This window comes from Mobula birostris, chromosome 1, assembly GCF_030028105.1.
Source record: "Mobula birostris isolate sMobBir1 chromosome 1, sMobBir1.hap1, whole genome shotgun sequence".
NCBI lineage: Eukaryota > Metazoa > Chordata > Chondrichthyes > Myliobatiformes > Myliobatidae > Mobula > Mobula birostris.
The window spans coordinates 66,607,510-66,620,281 of NC_092370.1; the positions used below are offsets into that span (position 1 = coordinate 66,607,510).

General features: G+C 41.0%; 2 protein-coding genes across 7 annotated transcripts in view; one reads left to right on the top strand and one right to left on the bottom strand.

The window, feature by feature from the left end:
- Window positions 1–12,772, top strand: part of LOC140196708 (transcription factor E2F5-like) — a 61,544-nt gene that overhangs the window by 31,591 nt on the left and 17,181 nt on the right. The gene's annotated exons all lie outside the window — the stretch shown is intronic.
- LOC140196724 (ribosomal biogenesis factor-like) overlaps window positions 9,223–12,772 on the bottom strand; it is a 79,162-nt gene continuing 75,612 nt past the window's right edge. For all 5 annotated transcript variants that reach the window (XM_072256437.1, XM_072256403.1, XM_072256412.1 and 2 more), the window contains 2 exons: window positions 11,536–11,646; window positions 9,223–10,817 (listed from right to left, as the gene is read on the bottom strand). In XM_072256437.1, coding sequence (XP_072112538.1) covers window positions 10,749–10,817; window positions 11,536–11,646 — 180 coding nt within the window. In that variant the 3' untranslated portion in view covers window positions 9,223–10,748. The remainder of the gene's footprint in view (window positions 10,818–11,535; window positions 11,647–12,772) is intronic.

Below are 12,772 nucleotides of genomic sequence, written 5' to 3' on the forward strand. Positions count from 1 at the left end.
GCAGAGGGATAAGCAGATACCAAGCTGGCGAAGTTTGGCGATCAGCTTGGAGGGGATCACAGTATTGAATGCCGAACTAAAGTCAATGAACAGCATTCTGACGTAAGAGTTGGGGCTGTCCAGGTGGGTCAGGGCAGAATGAAGTGCCATGGAGATGACATCCTCTGTAGAGATGTTGGTGCGATAGGCAAATTGATGGGGGTCCAGAGTAGTAGGCAGACAGGATTTCAGATGTGATAGAACCAGTCTCTCAAAGCACTTTGCAAGGATGGGGATGAGTGCAACTGGGCGGAAGTCATTCAGGCCCGTAGCAGTGGAATGCTTCGGCACTGGCACGTTGGTGGCGATCTTGAAGCTTGTGGGGACAACTGCCTGGGCCAAGGACAGATTGAAAATGTCCGTGAAGACCCCGGCCAACTGCCCTGCACAGACTCTGAGCACATGGCCAGGTATTGCATCCGGACCAGCTGCCTTCCGTACATTCACCCTGCTCAGGGTGGCGTAAACATCGGAGGTGGAAAGTGAGAGAGGCAGTTCACCAGGTGGGAGATCCGCTTTGAGGGTGACCTCTTTGTTCCCTCGGTCAAAGTGGGCATAGAAGTAATTGAGCTCATCAGGGAGGGAAGCAGAGCTAGAAGAGGGCACAGTACTAGGAGGTTTGAAGTCTGTAATGACCTGTATGCCATGCCACATGCGCCAGGGGTCTGAGGAGTTGAAATGCTCCTCGATTCTCTGTTTGTATATATGTTTAGCCTGAGAGATTCCCCTCCTCAGGTTGGCCCTGGCTGAGCTGTAAGCCTGCTGGTCTCCAGACCTGAAGGCTGAATCTCCAGGTTTGAGCAGGAGGTGAACTTCTCTTCATCCATGGTTTCTCATTGGGGAAAACTTTTATTTGTTTTTGTGATGTCACTGTATCTACACACTTGTTGATGTGCTCAAGGACAGAGTTGGTATATAAATCAGTGTTAATCTGAGAGTCTGTGGTGGTATGGGCAGCAAACGTGCTCCAGTCTGTGTGCAGGAATTGGTGCTGAAGAGCAGAGTCAGCACTCTCCAGCCAGATCTTAATAGTCTTCATTGTGGGTTTCACACGTTTAATAACTGGGCTACACTTGAGAAGCAGAAACAGTGAAAGATGGTTGGACTGTCCCAGGTGGGGGAGGGTAGTGGCTTTGTAAGCATCAGCCACATTTGTGTAGATATGATCTAAGGTTTTATTTCCCCTTGTGGGGCATGAGACATTTTGGTAAAATCTTGGAGGCACGGTACATAGGTTACAATGATTAAAGTCCCCAGCGACAATAAAGGCTCCGCCTGGATACAATGTCTGCAGCTTGCTAATAGCGGCACTGAGGTCTTTCATGGCTACTTTAGCATTAGCATTCAGTGGTACATAAACTGCGTAAAAATGCAGTTTACATGCAATGATGCATGTAAACTCTCGTGGTTGATAAAAAGGTCTGCACTTAATAATCAGGTATTCCAGATCAGCAGAGCAATAAGTGTCAGCAATGGTAGAGTTAGTGCACCATGATTGATTCACGTAGGTACATAAACCACCTCATCTACTTCTACCTGTCGCTGTTTCAGCTCTGAAGACCATGTGCTCTTCCATTCCACCACGTTGTTTGGGACATCACTGTTTAACCACGTCTCCGTAAAAAAACATAACGTTGCAATCCATAAGCCTTCTTTGTGTGAGGGTCTAAGTCCTTAGTTCGTCCAGCTTGTTTGTCAGAGACCGAACATCGGCAAGGAAGATGCTAGGTAGCGCTGGTATTGTGGATTTAGCCTTAGCCTAGCACGCAGACCTCCACGCTTCCCCCATCTTTATTACGGTCTCGACGCCGGCACCGGGCCCTTCCGGTCGGAGTGAGTTGCATGCAGGTCCACGGTGTCCTTACTATCTCCAGAGGTAGTTGATTGAAGTTGAATGGATAGTCCAAAACTGTGTTTGGTGCATCGGTAGTTAATGACCAAAAGTGACTGTTTGCTGTGAGTGTAGTTCGCATAGTCGAATTGAGCGAACACGTACATGTACTAACAGAGTAGTGAGGTTGGGGATGGCATTAAACAGGAAATTAGAAATGCGTGCAATAAAGGAACAGCAGTTATAATGGGTGACTTCAATCTACATATAGATTGGGTGAACCAAATTGGTAAGGGTGCTGAGGAAGAGGATTTCTTGGAATGTATGCGGGATGGTTTTCTGAACCAACATATCGAGGAACCAACTAGAGAGCAGGTCATTCTAGACTGGGTATTGAGCAATGAAGAAGGGTTAGTTAGCAATCTTGTCATGCGAGGCCCCTTGGGGAAGAATGACCATAAAACGGTGGAATTCTTCATTAAGGTGGAGAGTGACATAGTTAATTCAGAAACAAAGGTTCTGAACTTAAAGAAGGGTAACTTTGAAGGTATGAGACTTGAATTAGCTAAGATAGACTGGCAAATGATACTTAAAGGGTTGATGGTGGATGTGCAATGGCAAGCATTTAAAGATCGCATGGATGAACTACAACAATTGTTCATCCCAGTTTGGCAAAAGAAAAAACCAGGGAAGGTAGTGCACCCGTGGCTGACAAGGGAAATTAGGGATAGTATCAATTTCAAAGAAGAAACATACAAATTAGCCAGAAAATGCGACACACCTGAGGACTGGGAGAAATTCAAAGTCCAGCAGAGGAGGACAAAGGGCTTAATTAGGAAAGGAAAAAAAAGATTGTGAGAGAAAACTGGCAGGGAACATAAAAACTGGCTGTAAAAGCTTTTATAGATATGTGAAAAGAAAAAGATTGGTTAAGACAAATGTAGGTCCCTTACAGTCAGAAACAGGTGAATTGATCATGGGGAACAAGGACATGGCAGACCAGTTGAATAACTACTTTGGTTCTGTCTTCACTAAGGAGGACATAAATAATCTTCTGGAAATAGTAGGGGATCGAGTGTATAGTGAGATGGAGGAAATGAGGGAAATACATGTCAGTAGGGAAGTGGTGTTAGGTAAATTGAAGGGATTAAAGGCAGATAATTCCCCAGGGCCAGATGGTCTGCATCCCAGAGTGCTTAAGGAAGTAGCCCAAGAAATAATGGATGCATTAGTGATAATTTTTCAAGACTCTTTAGATTCTGGATTAGTTCCTAAGGATTGAAAGGTGGTTAATGTAACCCCGCTTTTTAAAAAAGGAGGGAGAGAGCAACCGGGGAATTATAGACCGGTTAGCCTGACATCGGTGGTGGGGAAGATGCTAGAGTCAGTTATCAAAGATGTGATAACAGCATATTTGGAAAGCGGTGAAATCATCGGACAAAGTCAGCATGGATTTGTGAAAGGAAAATCATCTTTGACGAATCTTAAAGAATTTTTTGAGGATGTAACTAGTAAAGTGGATAGGGGAGAACCAGTGGATGTGGTATATTTGGATTTTCAAAAGGCTTTTGACAAGGTCCCACACAGGAGATTAGTGTGCAAACTTAAAGCACACGGTATTGGGAATATGGTATTGATGTAGATAGAGAATTGGTTGGCAGACAGGAAGCAAAGAGTGGGAATAAACGGGACCTTTTCAGAATGGCAGGCGGTGACGAGTGGGGTACCGCAAGGCTCAGTGCTGGGACCCCAGTTGTTTACAATATATATTAATAATTTAGATGAGGGAATTAAATGCAGCATCTCCAAGTTTGTGGATGACACGAAGCTGGGCGGCAGTGTTAGCTGTTAGGAGGATGCTAAGAGGATGCAGGGTGACTTGGATAGGTTAGGTGAGTGGGCAAATTCATGGCAGATGCAATTTAACTTGGATAAATGTGAGGTTATCCACTTTGGTGGGAAAAACAGGAAAACAGATTATTATCTGAATGGTGGCCAATTAGGAAAAGGGGAGGTGCAACGAGACCTGGGTGTCATTGTACACCAGTCATTGAAAGTGGGCATGCAGGTACAGCAGGCAGTGAAAAAGGCGAATGGTATGCTGGCATTTATAGCGAGAGGATTCAAGTACAGGAGCAAGGAGGCTCTACTGCAGTTGTACAAGGCCTTGGTGAGACCACACCTGGAGTATTGTGTGCAATTTTGGTCCCCTAATCTGAAGAAAGATATTCTTGCCATAGAGGGAGTACAAAGAAGGTTCACCAGATTGATTCCTGGGATGGCAGGACTTTCATATGATGAAAGACTGGATCGACTAGGCTATACTCGCTGGAATTTAGAAGATTGAGGGGGGATCTTACTGAAACGTATAAAATTCTGAAGGGATTGGACAGGCTAGATGCAGGAAGATTGTTCCCGATGTTGGGGAAGTCCAGAACGAGGGGTCACAGTTTGAGGATAGAGGGGAAGCCTTTTAGGACTGAGTTGAGGAAAAACTTCTTCACACAGAGAGTGGTGAATCTGTGGAATTCTCTGGTACAGGAAACAGTTGAGGCCAGTTCATTGGCTATATTTAAGAGGGAGTTAGATATGACCCTTGTGACTAAAGGGATCAGGGGGTATGGAGAGAAAGCAGGTACAAGGTTCTGAGTTGGATGATCAGCCATGATCATACTGAAGGTGGTTCAGGCTCGAAGGGCTGAATGGCCTACTCCTGCACCTATTTTCTATGTTTCTATAAACAAGCAGATAAATTAACACTTTTTCGAAATCCGGTAAGACACTGAGCCTCGCAATACACATGCACTGCCGCCACTTATACACAGAATTGCAAGAATTCTTCGCTGGGAATTCGGTGGAATCAGATACAATCACTACCTTTAGGGTATTTAGACAGGCATTTGAACAGGCAGAGCACAATAATATTATAGACAATAGGCGCAGGAGTAGGCCATTTGGCCCTTCGAGCCAGCACCGCCATTCACTGTGATCACGGCTGATCATCCACCATCAGTATCCAGTTCCTGCCTTATCCCCATAACCTTTGATTCCGCTATCTTTAAGAGCTCTATCCATCTCTTTCTTGAAAGCATCCAGAGACTTTGCCTCCACAGCCTTCTGGGGCAGAGCATTCCATATATCCACCACTCTCTGGGTGAAAAAGTTTTTCCTCAACTCCGTTCTAAATGGCCTACCCCTAATTCTTAAACTGTGGCCTCTGGTTCTGGACTCACCCATCAGCGGGGACATGCTTCCTACCTGCAGCGTGTCCAATCCCTTAATAATCTTAAATGTTTCAATAAGATCCCCTCTCAGCCTTCTAAATTCCAGAGTATACAAGCCCAGTCGCTCCAATCTTTCGACATATGACAGTCCCGCCATCAATAGTGACCTAATACCTGCAAATCTAAGTACTGTAGATAAAACTTCCATGGTCTCACGAGACTAACGGATGCCTATTCTATTCATGAGTAGGTATACATTATATGTATGTACATGGAATGTATATTTGATCTCTACAAATGTACAATCAAATACTTACATCACAAGGGGAAACCTGGAAGCTTGATAGATCGTTGCCCAAATTTTGGATGTACACATGCTGTAAGTTATATTTCATGCTACTGGTTCTCAGTACTAAGAGTGGTTGTGAGCGTGTGTGACCAAAAGGCTACCTTGACTGGAACCTATTTGGTGACAGGAGCCCAGGTTCATCAAAATCACAAGAGATTCTGCAGATGCTAGAAATCCAGAGTAATTCACACAAAATGCTGGAGGAACTCAACAGGTCAGACAGCATCTATTGAGAGAACTAAACAGTTGTCATTTTGGGCCAAGACCCTACATCAAGAACATCTGGAAGGGAATGAGGAAGAAGTAGAGTAAGGAGAGAGAAGGGAAGGAGTGAGTATAAGCTGGCCTGGCAGATGATAGCTGGATCCAGGTTACGAGAAAGGTAGGTGAGTAAGGAATGGGGATGAAGTGAGAAGCTGGTGGAAAAGGTAAAGGGCTGAAGAAGAACAAATGTAATAGGAGAGTGGACCAGGTGAGAATGGAAAGGAGGAGGGGCACCAGAGGGAGGTGATGGGAGGAGATGAGAAGAAGTAAGAGGGGAGCCAGAATGAGGAATAGAAAGAAAAAGGAGAATGAGGTGTTAAGGGTACCTCCTTTGGTTCAGTTCTTTCACATGCTCTTGATCTCTTAAACCACTTTTAGTTCCCTGGCCCTGATTGCCTAATTTTCACTATGGATGCCCTGTAAACTTAAATTCGCCTGACTAATAACCACAGCATAAACAGCTCTTTACTGTATCCTTTTCACCAGTTTATTTGTTCAAACTCAGCCGGCGAGAAGTTCAGAGTCACACACAACAAAGGGACAGAGTTCCTCTCCCTCTGGAGGCTTGTGTCGAATCTCTAACATGCAGAAACGTTACAATTTATAGAACTAGTGAGACAAAGAGCACTTAGTTAAACTGGTATTCCCACCAAGTCTGTTGGAGCAAAACTTAATTACTTAGATAAAAAAATCCACTAAATCAAGGTTTTAATTACAAATGGATGTATTGTCCAGCCCTTATCAGTTATTCCCTTTGCTAGGCCCTGACTTAATTACAGACAGATGTTCATTCCTGTCCTTATCAGTGAGTCCTCCCCTTCCCTAAACAAAGAGGGAATTTAGTTCAATTCATGCAAAACCATAAGTCAGGAGGTGTGCGATCCATGAAAACCCAACCCCCTCAACAGTCTTCAGGAGACTTCTGTGAGTCGTTAATCTAAATAAGCTGCAGGCAGATTCCTCAGTGAAGGACAAACAGAAATTTGTACACTATCCAGAACAGAGCACACATAAGTTGGCACTTAATTTTAACCCGTTATTTACAAGAGTCCAAGAATCATTTCTTACATCACCAATACCTTTAAAACTTCATCAGTCCACTCCCTGTACTCTTCTATCCCCCATCAGCAACGCCTTAAAACCTTCTCACATCTTTCTAGACACCAGAAAGATTGATGAAGCCAAGTCAGTGAATGTTATCTGTATGGACTTAAGCAAGGCTTTTGACAAGGTCCCGCATGGGAAGTTGGCCAAGAAGGTTCAGTTACTTGGCATTCAAGATGCGGTAGAAAATTGGATTAGACATTGGCTTTGTGGGAGAAGCCAGGGGGTGGTGGTAGGTGGTTCTGTCTCTGACTGGAGGCCTGTGGCACTGGGATCAGTGCTGGGCCTGTTGTTGTTTGTCATCTAAATCAAAGATCAGGATGATAATGTGTTAAATGGATCAGCAAATTTGCAGATTACACCAAGATTGGGGGTGTGGAATACTCTCAAAACTTGAGCAGGATCTGGACCAGCTGGAAAAATGGGCTGAGAAATGGCAGATGGAATTTAACGCAGCACCTTTGGAGGACAAACCAGGGTAGGTTTTATAGTGAACAGTAGGGCACCAAGGAGAGTGTTAGAACAGAAGGATCTGGAAATATAGATCCATAATTCCTTGAAAGTGGTATCACAGGTAGATAGAATCGTAAGGAAAGCTTTGGACACATTGGCCTTTATAAATCAAAATGCTGAGTACAGGAGTTGGATTGTTATGTTGAGGTTATATAAGACATTGTGTGCAGTTTTGGTCACCTACCTACAGGAAGAATGTAAATAAGATTGAAAGAGTACAGATAAAATTTACAAGGATGTTGCCAGGACTTGAGAACCTGAGTTATAGGGAAAGCTTGAATAGGTTAGGGCTTCATTCCCTAACATGAATAAGAATGAGGAGAGATTTTATAGAGGTAAACAAAATTATGAGGGGCAAAGATAAATGTAAGCAGGCTTTTTCTACTGAGGTTTGGTGAGACTAGAACTAAAAAACGGGTTAAGGATGAAAGGTGAAATGTTTAAGGGAACATGAGGAGAGTGTGGAATAAGCAGCTAGTGTAAGTGGTGGATGCGGGTTCAATTTCAACATTTAAAGAGAAATTTGGATTAGGTACATGAATAGGAAGGGTATGGAGGTCTATTGTCTGGGTGTAAATTGATGGGACTAGGCAGATTAATAATTTAGTATAGACCAAAAGTCCCGTTTCTGTGCTGTAGTGCTCTACGACTCTATAAATGTACTGACTCTCACAGTTATCTTAACTATACTTACTTCACACCCTGTTGCTTGTAAAAATGCCATTCCCTTTTCTCAGTTCCTGTCTACCACTACATCTGTTCTCAGGATGAAGTTTTCCATTCCAGAACATCAGAGATGTCCTCCTCCCTCAAAAAAGTGTTTCCCTTCCATTTCAGACATTCACCCTCACCCTATCTTTGTCACCACCTAAAAGGAAGAGTTCGTCTTGTCCTTACCTACCACCCACGAGACTCCACATCCAGCACATCATTCTCTGCACCCTCCACCATCTTTAATGGGTCCTACCAATTTTGTGTGTGTTACACAAGTTAGTCAAGATGTTTTTGTGTTTCCTCCCTACCTTGTAAGTTATTAAATAACCCTGACTGTGAATTTCACCTCTATAGTGTTATTTTACTCTCCACATTCTCAACAACTGTCCCCTAGATTCTACAATTCACATCCATGCACTAGGAGCAATTACACTGATCAATTAACCTACCAACCCAGATACCTTTGCAATGTGGGAAGAAACTTGGACACCCAAAGGAAATTAATGCAATCACAGGGAGGATATAAACTCCACACAAACAGCACCCAGAGTCAGGATTGAACCCTGGTCTCTACAATGCAAGCAGCAGCTCTGCTCTCCACGCTACCATGTCAGACTTGATTTATTAGCAAATACTGGAGGTAAACATGAAGTCATGACCTCTACCCAAGTATTACTAAGGTAATATAATTCTAACCTGCATCTAGTAAACTTTTTTTCAGATACTGTTGATGTTTTAACTTTTATCAGATATGTCATCATCACAACCAAAACAGAAGCAGCTTCAAACATTTTTTTTTTAAATTCAAGAGCACTGCAGTGCTGCTTTGGTAGTATTTAACATCTTGCAAAAACTATCCTCAACAGCCAATTAAATCATAGTACTATAACAAACTTTGTCCGTTCGGCCCATCAAGTCTGCTCATGGTTGATTTTTTTTAGCTCCATTATTTCACCTTCTCTCCATAACTGTTAACCCCCTTACCAGTCAAGAACCTATCAGATTATGTCTTAAAGACCCAAGGACTTGGCTTCCACAGTCCACAATTCCAGATTCATCACACTGACTAAAGAAATTCCTCTTCAGTTGTCTGAAGTAGTTGTACTTTATCTCATTATTCTACAATAAATAACAAGTCAATATAAAAACTTCAACTTGAAAAATAATAATAGGATCATAAATCATTAAATTTTTCTCATTTTATTCATAAACATAATGTGTCAAGCTAGAAAATACAAAAATTTGCTGTTGATGTCAATTATTAAATACTGAAAAAAAAAATTAATATATTAATCTACATTAATTCAAAGATTAACAGAAATCAGCCTTATTCACATGTTTCTTGAATATGTGAAATGCTTGGATTTACTTACCATTTGCAGGATGTGGGCCTCAGCAACAAGGTCTGAATGTATCAACCAGCAATACTTGGTTGTAGACCTTGAACCTTTGCAGTACATTTGGTGTATCAGGCATGGTGCTATTGGCTAAATAGTTCCAGAATTTGGACTGATGCTTTAAAAAACAAAGTTGGTATTTTCTGTCAGTCTGAACAAAATTTTGTATGTCAAATTAGCAATGCCTTGGAATTGATCATTTCTGACAATTGTAAAAAAAAATGAAGGATAGAACGGGTGCCAGTAAATGGTTCTCTCATCCAGTCCAAATAATGACTGTCCGCCTCCCTCCACGGATGCTTCATAATCTGATGAGTTCCTCCAGCAGCTTGTTTTTATTTAACTAAAGTAACAATTTGCATTTCTGGAAATATTAAAGTTACTCATACATCATAAATGTTAATCAAAGTATATATTTATATTCAATGGCCACTTTATTAGGTACACCTGCTCATTAAGCAAATATCTAATTGGCCAATCGTGTGGCAGCAACTCATGTAGACAGAGTCGTAAAGTTGCCACTATGTGTATGATCTTTAACAGTTATTGATAATTCCAGCAGTACCAACAAACCACAAAGACCTCTGACAGCTTCTTTCAAAACTATTTGCAATCACCCCAAAAAAATTCTTGACGCTACGTACATCCAGCAGTTAGTATTTGCTCTACAAATGTGGGGATACTGTCAAATTGGAAAAGAAATTCACAGTCATAATAAACCCCTCCTTTGAGTTATCTCATTCAAGAAATATGGGGAAAAATTCTCTTCACACTGCCATTTCCAAACAAAAATTTCTTTTGCTTCTGATTGTGTCTATTGCTGCTGATGGACTGCACTTGCTTTAAATGGTCCTTGTTGTTCAAACTTTGAGATTGACTAAAGGAATTTACTAAACACATTCAGCCTAATGTCTTATTAATATAAAATAGGTGCTGAAAACAAGAGGACTGCAGCATGACTGACACTATAGAAACAAGTACATTTATTGCTCAAAAATACCATTCCAAATTTACCCTATTTTCTCCAACACAATACAAAAATATGCAGCATTTATCAAATGTAATCTTCTGAACTGATTGTCTAAATACATACTTCTGTCAAAAGCAAATGATCAAATCTTGAAATTGAACTTGTTGAAGGCAAATGCATTTGGTTCATTTCCTCTGGTACAGCTCATTAGATTCTCCAGTTGATTTGTATACCAAAGAAAACTAACTGTAGATGCTTGAAATTTAAAACATTAAAATCCTTTTGTACTCGTGTGTGCTGTACACTACTTAGGTTAACGTCCACTGAAAGCAATTTTTGAATTTCATAACTGTGAAAACAACTGAGTTGTAGCTTCCACGTTCAGCAGCTCAGCCGGAGGAGGTCTTGAAATCTGCAGCAAGAACAAAAATTAGAGTAGTTTTCAATGTTCAACTTTGTATGTAGAACTTTGTTACAATCCCGATTTGTTTGCAGTTTAAAACTTTAAAAGATCAATTCAAGCTGATCTTCACAGGGTAGACACAATATTCCCTTCTGTTGCTTTGTCTACCAAACATGTATGAAGTGAATAGATAAATATATGGAACATCAAAGCCCGAAGTGCCTGTAATTAAACAACTTCAATATCAGAGGCCCAACAGTCTCAAGAACCATGTCAAGGAAGATTTTTGCTCTCCAGTGAACCCTTCAGGAATCTCATGGTAGGCTATTTAACATATTGAGTCTGTTCCAACACAAAGTAAGATCATGGTCAAATATATTAGAGAGAGCAGCCGGCACCCACTGAACTTTATCCTAGCAATAAGTCAATGTTTTCAGAAGATATGGAAGGTAAAGAAGCCACTAATAGTGTGTATTTGTACACTTCTAAAGCACAAGTTGATATGGTACTTTACCAGAATTGTAGGTGTATAAGAAGTAGAAATGAAAATTTCAAACAAATGTATTTTGCTTACTGTGCAGGGATTAAAACTTCATCATATCAGGAAAGAGTTAAACTATTAAAAATATTAGCAAAGATGATCAGAAAAGCATGTTAAAATGACCTATGACCTCTTCTCTAAACTAAGTTTTTTTAAAAAATTGCCAAGCCATTTACAAATTATTACCTGCAGTGGTTTCTTTGCAGTTGTGTCTTTGGATAAGTTCTTGATCTCTTTTTGTACTTCAGCAAATGCTTTATTGACTTTAGAAACTTTTTCACTATTCATAATGTTGATCTGTTCAGAAAAGATAAGCATTTTAAATTCTGTTTAAAATGCTTTAATGACAGTGCAGCATTAATATTACAATACTAGCATTTTCACAAGGAGATGCATGTACTAGATTCAGAAAATATAACTGTGGAGATACTCAAGTGTGAACAATGCTGATTATTAAAAAACAAGGCAGTTAACTCCCCTGTTAATTGAAACACCAACTTTAAAAAAAAATCCTTAGGAGCATTATATCTAGCTAAAGCTGCCAAGATTCCTGAAATGCCTGAGAAACTCCAGCTGGCAATGTGGGAGATGAGTATTCTTTTCAGTTCTGTACATCTCCAATGACAAGAACTGAAGTCAGGTATAATATACCACTACAGTTTCATATGACCATACCTTCAAAGTTAAGCTGGAACAAACTTCTAATTACCCCACAAAGCTTGCCTATTGTACCTCATTTGCCCTTTGAAATTTTGGTTTTAATATCTTGTGGGTTCCACATCTTCTTTGTAATGGCAGCTAACTACTAACATAGCTCTGGCTTCAAAGGCATGTTTTGACATATAGCCTGGAAAAAACAATGCTGTCTTTGAATTTGGTACCAATCTCAGCCAACATGTAGTCTACACAATCACCATGCCAGTCACGGTGTGTTCATTATGGATTTATAGAATTTCACAGCAGATACCAACCATTGCATTTTAAATATTGTTACAATGACAGTGCTCAGTTTTTCAAAGATAGGCACTAATCATCTGTACACTGTTTGCTCCAATTAACGGTGTCAATTACAAGGATGTTGCTCGGACCAGAGGACCTGAGTTATAGGGAAAGGTTGAATATAGGTTAGGACTTTACTTCTGAGAGTGTAGAATGATATAGAATATAGATTGGGTAAATGATAGCAGCCTTTTTCCACTGAGGTTGGTTTCCATGAGAGGTCATAGGTTAAAGGTGAAATGCTTAAAGGGAACATGAGGGGGAACTTCTTCACTTAGTGTGAAATGAGCTGGTGGATGTGGGTTTGATTTCAACACTTAACAGTGGTTTATATAAGTACATGAATGGGACGGGATTGGAGTGCTGGTCGGTGGGACTAGGCAGAATAATTGTTCACCATGGACTAGATTGTCTGATGGGCCTG